The sequence below is a fragment of the Garra rufa genome, chromosome 10, assembly GCF_049309525.1.
Source record: "Garra rufa chromosome 10, GarRuf1.0, whole genome shotgun sequence".
In the NCBI taxonomy this organism is placed as follows: domain Eukaryota; kingdom Metazoa; phylum Chordata; class Actinopteri; order Cypriniformes; family Cyprinidae; genus Garra; species Garra rufa.
Genome location: NC_133370.1, coordinates 16322869 through 16341760, shown reverse-complemented (window position 1 = coordinate 16341760; position 18892 = coordinate 16322869). Strand labels below are relative to the sequence as shown.

General features: G+C 38.0%; 2 protein-coding genes across 2 annotated transcripts in view; both read right to left on the bottom strand.

Moving 5' to 3' along the window:
- rem2 (RAS (RAD and GEM)-like GTP binding 2) overlaps nt 1-5071 on the bottom strand; it is a 34237-nt gene extending 29166 nt beyond the window's left edge. Inside the window, exons 1-3 of the mRNA XM_073849796.1 lie at nt 4812-5071; nt 3585-3903; nt 2903-2976 (exon numbers count right to left, since the gene is read on the bottom strand). Of these exons, the coding sequence (XP_073705897.1) occupies nt 2903-2976; nt 3585-3903; nt 4812-4823 (405 nt within the window). The 5' untranslated portion in view covers nt 4824-5071. The remainder of the gene's footprint in view (nt 1-2902; nt 2977-3584; nt 3904-4811) is intronic.
- Nucleotides 5072-13423: 8352 nt separating this feature from the next.
- Nucleotides 13424-17252, bottom strand: LOC141344495 (somatostatin receptor type 5). The gene is made up of 2 exons (XM_073849382.1): nt 16846-17252; nt 13424-14099 (listed from the first exon to the last, which is right to left on the bottom strand). Exons 1-2 carry the CDS (start codon nt 17250-17252, stop codon nt 13424-13426), a joined length of 1083 nt encoding a protein of 360 aa, XP_073705483.1.
- Nucleotides 17253-18892: the final 1640 nt, after the last annotated feature.

The window sequence follows — 18892 nt, the reverse complement described above, 5'->3', positions numbered from 1 at the left end:
AAATGGCTGATTGTTTCGCTGAGTCTTATTCCTCAGCTGGGATCTATAGAGCCCTTTGAAGCTGCACTTAAACTGCAATTTGGACCTTTAACTTTGTGGTCCCCATTTAAGTCCACTAAATGGAGAAAAATCCTGGAATGTTTTGCTCAAAAATCTTCTTTTCAACTGAAGAAAGAAAGACATGAACATCTTGGATCACATGGGGGTGAGTAAATTATCAGGAAATGTTTATTCTGGAAGTGAACAAATCTTTTACGTTTTGACATACTGTAGTGTACAGTATATTGACCGCCTATCTAGATTTGTCATATTAATGACATGAAAAATTACAATCCCTGCAACGCACTAATGCATATGCAGTAATCGTGACTAAAAAGCGTAATGATACATGCCACAGTGTATTGATCTATTATATAATTTTATATTACTCTGAAATAAGTGGCTTTTAAAGTGGAAAGGCAGAGGTCATAAATCACTGTGAAATAACAAGGAAACCAGGGCCTAGGGTACACATAGAACGCTTGTAAAAGGATCTTTAAACCCGGCAGTTACACTCAGCAGAAATGGAACAAATTACAGGAAACTGAAAACAATTTGCCCTAAAGTAAAAGGAAACAGAAATGACAAACAACAGACAAACATCAGCTCGAAGGTCAAGAGCAGATTTCTCTCATCTTTCTCTGCATCTCCTCTTTGCTGTGTTAACCTCTCTATACTTCCCTCATTTTTTTCCAGCAACTCTCATATGTGACCCTGCACCACAAAACCAGTCATACGGTCCATTTTTTTTTTATTGAGACCTGAAAGCTGAATAAATAAGCTTTTCATTGACGTATGGTTTGTTAGGATAGGACAATATTTGCCGAAATACAACTATTTCAAAGTCTGAAATCTGAGGGTGCAAAAAATCTAAATATTGAGAAAATCGCCTTTAAAGTTGTCCAACTTGTTCAAGTTCTTAGCAATGCATATTACTAATCAAAAATTTTGTTTTGATATATTTATGGTAGGAAATTTACTAAATTTCTTCATGGAACATGATTTTTACTTAATATCCTAATGATTTTTGGCATAGAAGAAAAATAGATATTTTTGGCTATTGCTAAAAATATATATTCATGCTAATTAAGACTGGTTTCGTAGACCTGGGTCACATATGATGAGTGCTCCTGCACAATTAATAAAACTTCACACTGACCACCTACATTTATATAATGGATCATGGAAATTTAGCAGTTCAATTCAATTATTCCTTTAAAATGTGTAAAAAATGTTCAATGTCAATAGAAACCATAATGGTTTACCAACATTTAAAAAAAAACATCTTTAACACTTTGCAGAAAATCAGAAAGTCATACAGGTTTGGAATGATGGTTAATTAAATTTTTGGAGAAAGTTTTAATTCCTTTGCAGCGCTGTTTTGTAATAAAATATTTAATCAGCTTAAATGCTTTAAATTTAACAAACAGTTTGTCTCAATTAGCTCCTAGTTTAACAGAATGAGACATCATACACTGTGTTTAATTTATAGCTTGGCAAACTACAGTTTCATAGAAGCTTCCCAAACACTGCAGTGAAGGCATTAGAATAGATTTGCATTTTATGAAGTAAATACCAGCACTCACAAGGCTGCAAAAGAATCATGTTCGGCAAGCTTAGAATTTGGACTTTAGTTCTGTGAAAAATGAAATGTCTCAGTCACTTTGCTGTTGTCATGACAATAAGTACATCTTTTTTTCTGTTGAGTGAATACAAGAATCAACAGCAATACATGTTTACTTATACGCAGGGAAGGCAAGACCAAACATAATTCAATGTGTATATAAAGTGCCTTGCAAAAGTATTTATACCCTTTCATTTTTTTCACATTTTGTTATGTTGCTGCCTTATGTTAAACTGCTTTAAATTAAGCATCATGTTTAAAGGAAACCAGGCACTGCTGAAGAGTACCATATCAAAAGTAAAGTGTGCTGGTAGCAGCCTCATGCTGCGAGCCTGTTTTTCAGCAATAGGGACTGAAGGACTCATCAGAGTAGAAGAAAATCGCAGTGCATCAAAATATTGAGATAGCCTTACTGAAAACCCAGTCCAGAGCATTCAGAACCTCAGACTGGACAGACGGTTCACTTTTCAACAGGACAATGAACCTAAGCACACAGCAAGAGAACCAGAGCCTGGGCCTGAACCCAATCAAATATTTCTGGAGAAACCTGAAAATGTCTGCCAGCCCCCATCCAAGCTGACAGAGCTTGAGAGGTGAAGAGGTGAGGCGAAGAATGGTGGATAATTGCCAATTGTTAATGTGCAAATCTTGTTGAGTCATACCCAAAAAGACTTGAGACTGTAAAGGTGCTTTAATGAAGTACTGAGTTAAGGGTATGAATACTTATGCAATGTAATTATTATTCAGTTATTTTTAGTAAAATTATATAGTTGTGACAATTCTGTTTTTGCTTTGTCTTTATGGTGCATAGAGTGTAGATTGATGTGGAAAAGAAGTTAATTTAAAACAGGCAGCAACATAAAACGTGAAAAAAATAAGGAGTATGAATACTTTCGCAAGGCACTGTATTATGATGACATCACCACAATTAGTTACGTTTTGAACATTCTATCAATGTAAATCAGTGGGGAAAATATGGTAATCTTAAATAATACTAATAAATTACCTTAAAATAATACTAATAATACAGTAATAATAATAAAACGGAGTCTGGCTTAATTGCACAAGTTTAACTTTCGGTTTTAGGTTTCTTTTTCATAACATAGGAAAAATAATACACTACCACTTTGCAAGCAATGTGAAAAATTCTGAAAGCCATTGAATAAAATACAAAATAAAGAATCCAAAACAAGCAAAAATCACAGTGCTTGTATGCACTTGTGAGAGTATCTGACTCACCTGTTTCCAATTGTCATAAACTAAAATTGTGCTGTCCTCATCATCAATCGTCACTCGCCGCTGGTAACCCTCATCTACAACACACACAAAAACATTTCTTTTAAAAGCTGACACTCAAGCATAAAAACGAAATCACTGGTGTTCAATAAGCATCTAATTTTATTCCTCTAGTTGAGCCGAAACTGGCAATTTCACGGGATCAAACATATAATAATGTATCTGTGGGAAGAATACAAAAGAAGTTTTGAAAGGTAAGTTCAGAATTGGACTCTAGACAGTTGCGTAACAATAATTTATCCAGTGCGGAATCGATGCACAAGGACACTCAACTCAGGTAAGGAAAGAAAAAAAACCTGTCTGTGTGTCTGATTGGCTCTTTATCCCCTAGTAAATGACATGCTCTGTTTGTGGAGAAAGTGCCTGTGCAGAGGCAGTACTCTGCTGGTTCTCTCCCACCTCATTAAGACACAAGATGATGAAAGACCTGAAATAAGATGGATGCCTTTACGGCACCCACTCCGTTTTTTTTCCAATCAAATCCTGAGAGCCTTACACTAGTGATCTCTGGTGTCTGTGAGGTGCTAAGTGCGTTTCATCCAAAGCAAATCTAAAAATACTACAGTCCTTGGCATCCTGATGCTTGATGCTGAGCATAAGAAGGGTGTACGAATATAATCTTTACCGGCTTGGGTTTCAGAGTCTATAGAGAGTGATCTGTCTGACAGTCCAGCAAGGCAAAGTGCCAGAGAGGATTTGCCCACTCCATTTTGGCCCAGAAGTACTATCCGAAGGGGTCCGTGGTACTTTTGCTGCGGCGGTTTTTGGGAAGGAGAATCTTGGACATTGCTGATGCTGATTTGCGGAGTCGCAGACTCGTCAAGCCCCGGCGTCCAATCGTAATCCTCAGACACAGCTTCCTCTCGCCTCAGCTGATGCTTGATTGGCAGGGGAGTGCTGCCCCTGCGAAGTGGGGGCGCAGCTGATAAAGTTAAGCCATAACCCTGTGAAAACCGGAGACAAGTACAAACATACATCAGATGACATTAGAGGCAAAGATGTCCATCTGAACATCAAGAACAATGGCAGTCCTTATGACATGGGGGCAGGATCATGATCCTCTGGGACTTTAAACTGGGTCAAATCACTGAGCAGTGTGTCCATTCACATAAACAAGCATCACTTGCTTTAAGGAGTGGCATAAACATCCCAACAGACTAAAAAGACCAGGAATGTAATGAGTTTTCTCAGGCTCAGGGCTGTTGAGGGCTTCGTCCATCTATCTCCATCAAGCAAAATCACCAAGAGAGCTCTTAAATTGTTTACTGTGTTTGCTCGCAAAGGCAACCGGCATCAATATTAATACAGCAATTAATCTAGCCGCAGCACTGCAGGTGTGCTGAGGACCTTGTACGCCTGATCCGGTGTCAGACATGCAAGACATACATAGACAGCCAATTATACTAATTGAAAGGAGGTAATTAATTAATCATAGACTTTATTGTGGGACAGACAGTGAGACAACACGATGTAGTATGATGCTTGGGAGGCCAACAGTTACTTTTAGTAATAAATAAAATCAGATTTTACTCATGAATATTGAAGTCGCATGCAATTCATTATGATTATAAATAAATTCCCTATTATAATATAATATTATAAAGTTACAGTGATTATAATAATCAACACCACTATTTGTTATCATTAAAAGGACACTGAACTAATACATCTAAAATTGTCTCAGCACAGGAATGTTTTTAAACACAATCACTCTTACAGAAACAAAGTCAACACAAAGGCTGCAGAAGAAGAGAGGGTGTGTTCACACCGGCGTACATCCCAAACCTGTGAAGGACCCTACAACCCACACACACAGCCTATATACATACACACGGGAAAGCGATGATCTTACCTGGTCCGACATCGTTCTTCAGTTCATCTGCTCTCAGTGAGACACTCCGCCGTCCATGTCATGTCACTGAGCGTCAAACACTGCACAAGCGTCGGTGGGGATTGTTACATTACACTCGACTCATATGCCATCACATGGCTGTAGTCTGAAAAAAGAAACGCTCCCAATGTGACTCTAACCGCGCAAAAGGCTCCTTTTTGTCACGCTGACTTAATAGTAAACATTTAATCGCTTCTCTGCGAACGGCTGCGCTGAGTGACTCACGTATTACTGTACACCTGTGAATCAGTGGCGATTTCTTTAAGACTGCAAGGGAAGCTCAGCTTCCCCTTTAATGTCACAAAATTAATGGTAAAATTACGTACTATTGTATTAACATTTTATTGACTAAAAATGCGTTAGAAAACGTTCATCTCAAAGACGAATTCGTTCAGAAACAGTTAGATATAGCAGGTCGGCTGACTTGATTTTCTTCTCATACATTCCCGTAGCGTCACAGTGCATTTCCCCATTGAAACCCAGCGTCCATTGACTTCAATGGGGCTGCTTTGAACGTTTTTTTTCAGTGCTTTGAAACTAGACGGTCATTGGATAAACGCTGCGATTATGTCCCGCCCACGGACGCTCAGCGTCTCTGGGGGTGAATGAGGAGTGGGCTGGCCTGGACGCTGAGCTTCTGCGTGATGATTGGAGGGTCTGTCGAAAGATTGCATCTCCTTTTGACTGACAGCGATTTTGTCCTATAAGGAATCGCTGAAGCTATTCGTTCGCGCTCTCTGCGGCAGCTCAGTCCCATCGTGGATTTCTCAAGTTCAGTCGAAATAAAAACTGCTGCAACCTATTTCTTTATATTTGCTTGGCGAAATTGCTTGATTTTCATCATACATTTCACACAATTATACACCACATTCCTTGTTTCACTTTTACAGAGTTTAATATTTTTTTTAGATCATTCATTCATATGAAACTGCACACGAAAAGTCACTGGGAAAGACGCCTAGTTGGTACGACAGGGTCACAGACCATTTTCTTGAAAAGGAACGTAGGGCAGAATTTACTTTTAAATAAATAGACAATTTTATGATGTAGACCGAAAATGAGCTTCCCCTATTTGACAGACCAGTAGCCGCCACTGCTGTGAATCCCTTTAAGTCTCTATAATAGTGGCTTTTCATATGAGAGCGTGTAGCCCCGCCCCCGCACCGCAGACACGCCTCTTCATTCCAGACGCTACCTGAATGCTACCAATCTCTCTGGATCTCTCTCTCTCTCTCTCTCTCTCTCTCTCTCTCTCTCTCTCTCTCAGTTTCAGGTAACTCTATTTGCATTTTTTTTATATTCTATTTATCTATATGTTTAACGCTCCAATTAGTCATGCTCTGCTCCATGTATTGAACCCATTGATTGTGGTTGGATGCAAACGATTCGATATGAATGCATTTTAAAATGGCATGCTAATATACAGGGCCGCTGCTGGCCAAATGGGTGCCCTAAGCAAAAATTTACTTTTGTGCCCCCTCCCCCAAATATTACGGAAGTAAAAATAAAATAATATAATAAAAAAAAACACCTACTATAGGGGCCAAAATAGAACTTTATTCAAATAAAAGTAATTACACAAATAAATTGTATCATTTATAAATTACAATTGTATCTCTACAGCAAAAAAAAAAAAAAAAAAAAAAAAAAAAAGCTAAAATTACACTTTAAATAAAACTTTTAAAAATGTGAAATCTTAATGAAATAAACAATAATAAACTGAAATAAAATCAACACTGTCATCTGCTGGAGCTTTCCAAAGTTCAAAATTTACAATAAAGCAGACTTTGACAATAAAGCAGACAAGGGTTATGATGTCCACATATTTTTGTTGAGGAAATGATAAGAAAGATTATGTGGATATTTTAAACGTTTGGTCAATATTAAACAAGGAATTTGATCATCATGTAAGTGTAACAACTGCATTTGGTTCCCTTTTCAGGCATTTCTATTAAAATTGTAATGTAAACTGTTAATTTTGTATTAGATTATGTATTTTAACACTGTTATTTAATGACACCATATGGTCATTATTAATCAATAATCATAATTGCCTCTGTGTTTTAATATAATGCATTTTAAGTCACTGTGTTTACTTAGATCTGCTTGTATTCATATTAAGAAAGATGCGTTAGTCGTGAAATTATTACCGACATTAAAACACATTATTAACGTTGACAGAATAAAATAAAGTTTCACAGGATTATGAACGCACCTGAAAGTGATACACGGGCTTCATCTTGGGCTTTTTTTTCTTTCGTTTCTCGGCGCCGGACTGTTGATGTCTCTTTCCAGGACCAGGCATATTGTTCATCAATTATTATCATCATTTTTGGCCAAATAGGCAGCCGTAAACAGAGGTGAGGGCGCGTCGCGGCGCAGATGCTGCACGTCATCACGTGTGCTTACTAGCCTACTCTGCGCTCACCGTAAAATGCAATATATACGTTTATATTTTTATATTTTTGTTTATTTGTATATGTATATTATTAATATTAATTTATTATTATAATATATAAAAACAATTTTTTTGAGCAGCTGGGATGGTGCCCCCCTGGGAGTTGGTGCCCTACGCAGACTGCGTACTCTGCGACTGCGTATAGGGAGCGGCGGTACTGCTAATATATACATATATATATATATATATATATATATATATATATATATATATATATATATATATATAAATAATTTAAATGCATTTTTCATTGTAATTTTTTAGATAAGCTAACATGCCTATGCCAGGAGATGTATGGAGGTTTTGCACTTATGTCATGATTTGGTCAGTTACCTGAATGCGTGGCCATATTGGCAATACTCGGATGTTAGCAACAGTATGCATTAGTGAATATGTTCTGCTAATTTAGGCTGTCTAAACCATGAAAAAAAAATGAGTGGAAGCTGCTAATTTTTTTATGGACTTATTAAGTGGGAAATGACAAATTAAGTTAATAGGTGGTAAAGATACATACGAGCAGTATTAATTAAGATATTAGTCTAATGAGCAGAAATGATAAGAACAAACACGAATGTTGCCAAGATTCTTGCCCTGGAATTGCTGGTTCAATTTGGCCAACCACAAACACCTTTTGTTCCTCAGACCATTTTTGCACTCTTCTCTTTGATTTGTTATAACTTTTGGCAGTCTATACTACTTCAAATGTTTTTACCAGTTCTGACCGATTGGTACAGCCCAAACATGACAATAATTTACCATTTTCATCAGCAATAATTAGCAAAATATTTGAGTTCCTTTCGGTTTACTGGTATTGTTTACATTCAGTGCTGTCAATATGGCCGATTGATTATGTGTCGTGAAAACACTCTATATTAAATTGCAGTACCGCCTCTTTTGTGAGTGAACAGCTCCAGATCATTTACAAACAAGAGCCATTTGACTTTAGTGTGTAGAGTAAAACCAAGTGCTGCAGGCTGTTGTCTCTCTCCTACATATTGTGGACAAGTGTTCATAAGCTTTGTCCTTGATAAGTACTTTGTTTGAATCACAGCTCTCCACCTCTCTACCTTTCCCAGACACATAAAGAGTATCCTTCGAGATATTTTTTTTTCTCCAGTAACCCTGACGTATTCAAGCACTGCATGAATTATTGAGTGGTCATTAAGTTTTATTGCAGCCACATCAAGCATCATTTATGTCACAGGTGGAGGTAAAAACGTTTCCTCACAGGCTTTTTAATCATTTCTGTGAAGGCCAATTGATCTTCTTGTCTGTTTCTCTGATCTTAGTTTAAATGAACTATTATTAGGGCCCAAGATGCGGAGTAGATTGAAAGCGGGCTGAATTGTCGTCTGGTGGTCTCCCAGTCAAACACTTAAGAGCCCCTACCAGCTCAAAAATGGACTTTTTTTGTTCATAACCCTTTGGTCTAGATTAGAGAAAGAATTCCATCTACCCACATTCATAGTTGATTGAACATTGTGTTTTCAAAGGTTTGTCTGCCTACAAATCTCCTCATTAAATTTGTCTCAGATGTTCAGATCAAGTCATACAAAGCATACAAAAGTCATTTTCATTTATATATTTATGCTTTAGTGGCCTCATTTGTCATTTCTCTGGTGTCTTTAGATTCCTTGATATCAATTTTAAAGGGCAGCCATAATCCCTGTCCACCATTTTGAATTGTAATGTATATTGCTGTGTTTTACCAAGACTTTGGTGTATTGAAACAAAGCTTGGTAGGCATCATTGGCATCATGCCCAGAGGGTACCTGTGCAGTTTGGGGATAGCGCCACCTTGTGGTCAAAGAAGTTAGAAAAGATGATGTATATAATTGATCATTTGGCCTAAAGTGATTCTTTTGGCCGCATCTTATTCCTTAGGTCATGTGAAGTCCACTGAAATCCCATTTTAGAGTCTCATTACTTGTCTGACATTTACATAATGATGTTTTGCTGTATATCATTGCTACATTTGGCTAGAGGTAATCTTCATTCATCTTCAACAATGTTACAAATTTGGCCTAAAATCATGCTTCCGTATAGTACAGACTCCCTCTGGCTTGCAGAGTACGATGGTGTTTCATGTCTTCCATCTGCCAAATTGGATTTTGATGAAAACTGTTCTTCTTGCACAAATGTTGTCCAATTCTCTCCAAATTTGGCTCAGAGGATCTTCAGACCATACCGGACATCACATTCATTTTTTGCTTTCAGAATGATCTGGCTGTTTCAGCAACAGATTTTTCTTAATTTTAGAATGAACCGGTTAACCAGTAATCTGAATATATTTTAAATTTTTTAAGGGATGTTAATTATATTAATTTAACGCCTTTTTATTTTGTGCTTTTTCTCATCATACACATCTGCAATTGCTTTGTAAATACATATGTAGTGTTATGTCAGCAAAGATGATTAAATACATATACGGTATATATACTTAAAAACCATGATGCAAAAAAGCCTGTTGTTACCATTCTTGGAAAGCAGAGGATCGTAATTTAGGAACATGTGACAGATTGCATGTCACATTGCCAGCTCGGTGCAGCTCCACAGCAGTCTTCTGATCACATAGAGCAAAACCACCTCAGTCCGTGGTGGTCTGGGGCATCACATGATGACAAAGAGGGTCGAGAGGGACAAGTGGAGCATGCTGAGCTCATGTCGCAGATGAGCTTGTTAATCTGCAGTGTTAATTGCATCTCATCAGACCTCGGCGGCTCTGTGTGAGTCTGAAAGGAGTTTGATGTGAGCGTTGACAACTCTAATTATTCAGTAAACCCCCCAAAATATGACTGTTATAATTACAGTAGATAACGAGTGAGTTTAAGTGGGTACGTCTTGCGAGTGTGGTGAATGGGTGATGCTGTCAGTGTAATTGTGAGACAGCTCACCCCCATTCTCATCGCCGTTCACGTCAGCCTGTCTGCACTTTAACGGCGACCTCTTTGAACCGTTGTTAGCTCATTGAGGTCTGAAGGGACGTTGCATCAGATGTGAAAAAGATTTAAACGGTCACTTGCGTGGCTTGTGTTTTGCTGGTTTATGTAAGAGAGATTACAACAAAACAAACCAATTTTCCAGTCAGCTTCAAAACCCATGTAAACAATCCTGTTCATAAATAACAGGCATTAACAGAAAGCCAGCCTCTTTTGATTTTTAACAGATAACTCTCTCTACCCATCCCAGAGGTGATTTCTAACCTGGTTGTTATTTTATAAAATGGCCAGCCTTGAACGCAGATTAAATGTCCCTGTGAAGTTGAGACCACAATGTCCTAATGCACACTGACGAGGAGAAAATTACTAGCTTACCATGAGTGCCACTCTGTAATGCATTTCAGAACAAGACATGTAAATAAAAGAAGGGCACAGATTTGTTGTTTTCGAGAGATGAATAATTGACAGAGAGGCACTAGAACAGACTTTGCCGGATTTATGAACCTGGATAAGGATTTTGTTCATTTAAAAACAGATGCCTGTATACCAGGGTATAAAACATTTTTTGGAAATTACATCATGGTAATACCATGGTTTTAGAGCCCTTTTTAAAAAAAGTACTGTAGTGGTACAGTGATGGTACAGAGAATTCTGTCATTAATTACTCACCCTCATGTCGTTCCAAACCTGTAAGACCTTTTAAAAAAAAAAAATTAAATTTTTAAATTTTTAATTAAATCCAAGAACTTTCTGACCCTGCATAGACAGCAACACAACTGACACGTTCAAGGCCCAGAAAGGTAGAAAAATAGTTAAATAGTTCCATAGAACAGTCGTGGTACTCTCATGAACGTGACACGAAAGAAAGTTGTTGAATAGTCGCTATTTTTGTTTTCTTTGCACACAAAAAGTATTCTTGTAGCTTCATAACATTACCGTTGAATCACTGATGTCACATGGACTATTTTAATGATATCCTTTCTGGGCCTTGAACATGTCAGTTGCGTTTCTGTCTATGCAGGGTCAAAAAGCATTTGGAATTCATTAAAAATATTTATAGTTATATATTTGTGTTTCAAAGGTGAATGAAGGTCTAACAGGTTTGGAACGACATGAGGGTAATTAATGACAGAGTTTTCATTTTTGGGTGAATTATCCCTTTAAGTTTTAGTAATTACTTAGTAGTTAGTAATTTTCTTTAGTAATTATTTAGCAATTATCTCTTTTAAGTGTTAGTTTGTTATGTGCTTTTGTTTTTTTATTTGTTTTTATTTTTGTAATGTATAAATTTAGCTTTCATTTCTTTGAATTTACTAAAATAAAAAATAGTTTTAGTTTGAGTTAGGGCTTCCCTCGACTAAAGATTTTTCTGGTCGGCTAGTAGTCGTTCATTTTAAGCATAAGTCGATTAGTCGCACATTTATTATTAAACCACATACATGTAAATCATAATAATGAGCTTTTATTTGCCTACATTGCCCTGATAAGCGTTCAAGCACGCGGATAAAAAGCTTGCCACAGCGCACCAGCAGATATGAATATGAAAATATTTGTTTTCTATTTAAATTGGTTCAGTTTTGCGCTCAAGTTCACAGATCGCGATGGCAGAAAGCGCATTCTTGCTTTAATTATTTTACAAAAGCTCAAAGTTTTGTCGTTATTGTGAGTGCACACAAATAAACGTAGAGTCTTTACAGACTTGAAAGATGTATTACTCTTACTTGTATGACCAAAAATGACGGAGTATTTTAAGAGCAAGTGACCGAACCGGCACCTCCATCTATCATGCGGTGAGCACGCTACTGTTCAGCTTCTACACGCGGCACAGACACTTCAATAGCACACATTTTTCTAGGTTAACATTTGACTGAGCTGCCATGTAAAGTTGCTACTACTCACATTTTAGATGAAAAGCCATATATGAGGCTGATGAAGGTGATAGGTGAGTGTTTGGATGTCCTGCACTATATTACCACATAGACCAGAGGTTAACAATCTGTCCGTCACAGACTGCGTGACTTCACCACTTCCTGTGGATTTTTTTTTTCTGCGACTAGTATAATTTTGGTCGAACAAGAATGGTTAGTCGACTATTAGGGGGCAGCCCTAACAACACTAGCTAAAACTACGATTACTCTGGTTTTGATAAATGCATCATGCTTATACCATGGTTTTGGAATATGTACTATGCTAATATTATGGTTTTGTTTTATCAAATTACCATTGTATTAGCATCTATTACCAATTCTGCCTATACTTTTTTTTTTAGACGAAAAACTTGTGCTTCTTTTTCAACTCCGTATACTGTATCCTTTTCTTTCATCCCTCCTCTCAGTTCAGTTCAGGCAAAAGAGATGAACTGATTAGGAGGGAGGAGCATGGGGAATGGAAAATCAAGGAGAAAAATTGCCGGATCAATTCAGATCCACATTTTATTACACTGGCTACAATATTAGCAGAGAATGAAAAAAAAAAATCTTGTGAAGTAGGATGACTCATCTGCAGGTGACACAGTTCTGAGAGCTGCTGAGTTCTCTCAGCCGTGCCTCTGTCATTAATGGGAAATATTTATATACTTTTCCCATTTCCAAAATCACAGTGCATTGCATTTCACATAAGGCTGACAGTGACTGTCAGAAAACTCATTACAGCACATATCGATGATTCATAACACCAATGATCAGCGAGCGAGACTCGAATGCACTACATTTAGCCTTTATAGACGATCTATCCGATATACAGTACCTGCCCACACAAATCTAATCTATTACTCACCGCGCAAGCGATCAGAAACAAGCGAATTAAAAATGAACACATATGTCGTCGAGAACACGCTAATGTGTGCGAGCGTGACCGAGTTGGTGATAAAAATCTGCCGTGATACGTTTTTAGTGTGAGTGAGAGATTTTGAGAAAGGGAATGAGAGCAGCTGGCGTGCTGGAACATTGTAAAATGTGATGCTGAGCCATAAATGCAGAGGTCCATGGTCTTATGTTTCTGTTCCTCTCTGTAGTGTTACTAAGCAACTCACAATCTCAGCCAGCATGAGAGGGATGAGGATGCTCTGGCAGAAAATACCTGTCATTGTGTGTGTGGCGTGTGTGTGTGTACTTTGTGCCTGTGTGTGGGTGTGCTTTGCTGTGAAGCAGGTATGTGCTGTACCTTACCGCGTGTTCTCATTGTGGGTGCGTTGCCGCTAGTATGTGCTGAGGAACGTGTTGAGACCCAGGCTGTGAGTGGGGTTGTGTGGGAGCGTGTTTTGGCACTATGTGCTGCAGGAGGGTAGCAGCTCTCCAGTGTTGGTGCATGATGGGTAGCAGCCCTCTCAGTTGCCTCAGGGCTGGCTTAGAAAGCAGGAAGTAGAGTGGCGGGTTCCAGCAAGGTGCCAGACAAATCAGAAGAATGGCAGACAGCGAGGTCACCTCCCACAGCAGAGACACCTCTGTACTTGACGCCGGCGACGGGGCGATGGAGCTGGCGGCGGGGCTTGCGGGCGAGCTGACGGAATTAAGCGACGGCGATAAAACATTGACAAACTCCAGCACGTAATAAGGCAGCCAGCTGATGGCAAACACCAGCGTGGAGCCGATGAGAAGGGCTGTGGCTTTTTTATTTCGGTGGTCTGCGGCTAGAGTGCCCCGGCAGCGGTACAGGTGTGTGATGATGAGCCCACAATGCAGGGCGATGCAGAGTAGAGGAGCTACGTAATACACCAGAAACGCCGGAACGAGGAAGCCCAGCCAGTGACCGCGGCCCACCGACCACGTGCAGCCACTGTCAAACTGGATGTACGTGACTTTAGGTAGAGCCATGGCGATGGAAACCAGCCAGATAACAGCAACGGTGCCAGCTCTGTGGGCCAAACAGAGAGACAGATACAGAGAATTCAATATATTTTACGCCTCTTTATATCCCTGATGACATTACTATAGTACTTTGATATAGTGGTATTTCTATCTTTTACTATAGTGTGTCCACAATTTCCAAACATTCATTTTGTCATTAATTGTAATAATCCAGTCAGATTTTTCTTTGCACAATAAGTCTGAAAACAGCCAGTGCTCCACACAGAGATCTGATCTCATTATCATCCAGTCTGTCTGGAATGACATGAAGAAACAGAACAAACTGAAACAGGCTAAATGTGCACCTAGGGCAAAAGCTGCTTTAAACGCAAAGGATGGTCACACTAAATGTTGATTTCATTTAGTTAACAGAAGGTAATTGATCAAGTAAATCTATTTATGACATTATTCTTGACTGCATCCTGATTTTACAGCATTTTTACACAAGTGCCTAAAACTTTTAACAGTACAGTAGCTTTGCAGGTAGGTTTCTTGAAGCATCTTGGAGACATTGCCACATTTCTTGTGGATTTAGTCTGTCTTAGTTTGTTCTGTTTCTTCATGTCATTCCAAGCAGACTGGATGATGATGAGATCTGGGCCCGTATTCACAAAACATTTTATCTTAGCACTAACAGTTCTCCTAAATAACAGTAAAAGTTTTAAGCTGAGAGTTTTCTCTTAAAACCTATTCACAAAGCTGCTGAGACAAACTTTTACTAAGGAATAGAGAGAAGTCTTAAACTAAGAGTAAGGGGCGGGTTGACCTCGTTGCTATGGATGTCAGAGATTTATTCATAAAATATTGTAGAGGGCGATATTATGTTGCCATATTCAAATAAAGGTTTAAAAATAAAGATGTTGCCACTAATGTCAATTAGTGTCAATAATTAAACAAGTATATGTTCAGCTAATTGTCAGCCTCTTACATGTGTGCTTCTCATAAACAATTAGCAGATATGCAAATAAACAACATTTTAATTGACCGACTAGAATAATCATGGCTGATAGTAAGACATGCAAACATAAAAGAAAACCAAACTGGACTCAAGAACAGCTTTTTACCCAACCTGTTAATGAAAACAAGGATATAATCAAAGGAAAATTTGGAGTATGGATATCCTCCAAAACCAAAAAAGATGTGTGGGAAAACATATATGTGCCAATAAATGCAACATGTTCCTAAAATGTTTAAGTTCCAAGGCAGATAGCCGGCAACAGCCATTTTAGCCCTGCTAAAAAAAGGAAACTATTACAAAATTTGTAAATGTTTTTACTGGTTAAAATAGAAATTGTATTGGTTTTAATAGTAACTGTAATGATGTCTGTTAATCTCTACTGATAATTGGTCACCTTTTATTGGTGGCTTGTTAAAACCACTAAATCCTAATGAAATATGTCCCAAAAAACCGTACAGGAAACCATTTATTAATGATTATAATGGTTAAAAGTTGATATAGTTGTAATATTTGTAATGGTATTTGTAGTGGAAACAGTTAGAATTTCTGTGATGATTGTTTTTTTGTTTTTTTTCAGCAGAGAGGATAGGCCTAGTTTGTGATTTGGTCTTATGTGATGTAGGAGTCCTTTTCACTACTCCTAATGTTTCAAAAAAGTTTTCTCCTAAAGTTTTAGTGCTAAAATGCTTTGTGAAATACTCTTAGAGCAGAAATGTAGGAGTCCTAAATTTAGGATTGACATGCCCATAATTTTTAAGATTTTATCCTAAATCAGCAAGTTATAAGCTACTTTTAGCCTCAAGATGTTTTGTGAATACGGGCCCAGATCTCTGTGTGAAGCACTGGCTGTTGTCAGACTGCTTGTGCAATGAAAAATCTCACTGGATTATTACAATTACTGGCAAGGCGAATGTTTGGAAATGCAAACTGATATTTCCTTCTAACACACTACAGCAAAAGATAGACCTAAAACAATTTTAGCTGGTGAAAATACTAGTGTTCTAATCATTTTGGCCACCACTGTACACTTAAAAAAGCTCCTGCTTTTACAGCGTCAGTAAGTCAGCGTAAGTCATTATTTACAAACGTAAGTAATATTTAGGCTACCTGAGTTTCCAGCTCAAATTGAATTCGAGAAGGAAATAAAGTTCTCATACTTAGAAATAATTATTAAACATTTCTTCTAACGCGAACTCAGCCGAGCTGTGCGACCTGTGCTTTCCGATTCATGAACAAATGACTCTTATGAGTCGATACTTTTAGTGAATCAAAACCAGCGTAATACCTCACACACAAATAACTCTCACGAGCCGGTCCTTGTTACTGAATCATTCAAAAATAACCAGAAGTTATCATTTGTATCAGTGTGTGACGGATCATTCACTGAATAAACTCACTGACAGCTGCATTTCCCAAAAGCATCGTAAGCCTAGTTAGATCGCAGAAACCATTAGCATCAGTGGCCTCTATCTGTTTACGATGCTTTTGGGAAATGCAGACCGGAGTGGTTAGTAAATCAACATCAAGTTATTATTTTTTCCAGTGATGCAATATTTTAAAGTAATAGACAGATAGAGAATTGGACTGAGATCTAGTAAGTTTGGAAATCTGTAAGTGCTCAAGGTACCATATTAATATACTTTCAAGAAAATAGAGCTTGTTTCCATCACTGTAGCATGATAATTCCTACATTTTATCTAAAGAAAAGCATAACATAAAACATAAAAAGATGTATCCATCTCTTTCACAAATATATAACATTTTCCCCTTTTTACAACTGTCTTCAGATACTCACACCTGCGCAGGGGTGGCGGGAGGCCGCGTCGAGGGAGCCACTATTCGATAACGCAGCACAGAGAGGGCAGCCAGGCTGAAGATGTCCACTCCAGCAGTCAGGGAGGTCATGAAGCTCAACAACACACAAACGCCCCCTCCCAGCTGCCAGTTCTGAGAGCTAGCGCTCAGTAGCACACAGGGCAGGGTGAGTAGAGCGCACAGATCAGCAAAACTGAGGTTTAAAAGGAGGACGGAACTGGGCTTTGAACGACGCCGTGGGTTACGCATCAACACCAACCACATGAGTAGGTGACCTCCAACCCCTACCAGCAATGAGAGGATGCTGACCAGAGGCAGCACCAGAGAAAACGAAATGGTGGTGTTGGTGGAGACCGTATTGAAGAGTAGGTTTACAATGGCAGGCATGATGGACTGTGTAGAAATCAGCTGATATCTAGGACAGAAGAGAAAATAATAGAATGGATGGAGATAAATATACGGTTGAGGTCAAAAGTTTACATACACCTTGCAGAATCTGCAAAATGGTAATTATTAAAACAAAATAAGAGGGAACAAACACAATTCATGTTTTTTTATTTAGTAGTGACCTGAATATTCAAATAAAAGGTGTTTACATATAGTCATAATATGAGACACATAAGAGAAAATAATAGTTGAATTTATAGAAATGACCCTGTTCAAAAGTTTACATACACTTGATTCTTAAGTTGTTGTTTTTTTGTGATAATTGTTTATGAGTCCCTTGTTTGTCCTGAACCGTTAAACTGCCTGCTGTTCTTCAGAAAAATCCTTCAGGTCCCAGAAATTCTCTGGTTTTTCAACATTTTTGTGTTTTTGAACCCTTTCCAACAATGACTGTATGCTTTTGAGATCCATCTTTTCTCACTAAAGACAACTGAGAGACTCATATGCAACTATTACAGAAGGTTCAAACGCTCACTGATGCTTCTGAAGGAACACAATGCATTAAGATCCAGGGGTGAAAACTTTTGAATAGAATGAAGATGTGTACATTTTTCTTATTTTGCCTAAATATCATATATTTTTCATTTAGTGCTGCCCTTCAGAAGCTACAGGAGATACTTGCATGTTTCCCAGAAGACAAACTAAGTTAAATTTACCCTGATCTTCAAATTCAAAATTCAACACAAGTAAACTGCACATCAGCCAAATCAGCGTCACATATCACACGTCTAAAAACAATAAGGAAAACTTTGCAATAATACACTTACCTTAAATTACACTTTAAAATAAAACACAATCTCACAGAATATATAGCAATGGGAAGACGTGATAACCAGTCCAATAAAATGTGCAAACAAGCAAAATACACCCATTAAATATGTGATATACATCCTAGCATGGACATTTGCAATTACACTGACCAATTACTCACTGAGGCAGTGACAGGAACATATTCCAAGCACAATTTAAAGCCCATGTTTTAACCTCCCCAACAGAACATCCATACCGCTATTAAATCTTGATGAACTTACAAAGTTCATTAAGAAACCTTCTAGTTCAGCATAGAGCAAAAAAAAAAAAAAAAAAAAAAAAAAAAATCCTGCAATGATAAAGATCAGCTAAAATAAAGTAAAAACTGTATTACATATCCTGACAGTAGGATGTGAATCTTATAATAAATACTTATCTGATTCCAACCCTGTAACCCTACTGCAATTCTTAAGAAATATAAGTGCAATTCTGTTAGTAATCATATTTAAGTTTGACGTAGCATTTGGTATAATAGACAGGTAGGTACATATATGTAGATAAATAGATAGTAGATAGATAGATAGATAGATCTAAATTTAATTGTCCAAAGTCCTTGTCAAAAAGTCAGAAAACAATCTACAAAGGGCTGACAAAGGTGCAGAAGAATAGACAGGACACACACAGCACTGAACACTGGAGAGAAGGAAAAAGTTACTTGATCAGGCATCAGTCTTGGCAGTCTGTGGGCTCACTTCTGCTCATCTGCTCTGAGGCACAGCATCCCCTAATGCAGCCACCCCCTTGACACACAGTCCAGCCCTCCACACACA

Coding starts and splice junctions, on each gene's coding strand:
- LOC141344495 (XM_073849382.1), bottom strand. CDS start 17,252: ATGCCTGCCATTGTAAACCTACTCTTCAATACGGTCTCCACCAACACC. Junction 14,100..16,845: donor CCCGCCACCCCTGCGCAGGT/GTGAGTATCTGA, acceptor TTTGGCCCACAG/AGCTGGCACCGTTGCTGTTA.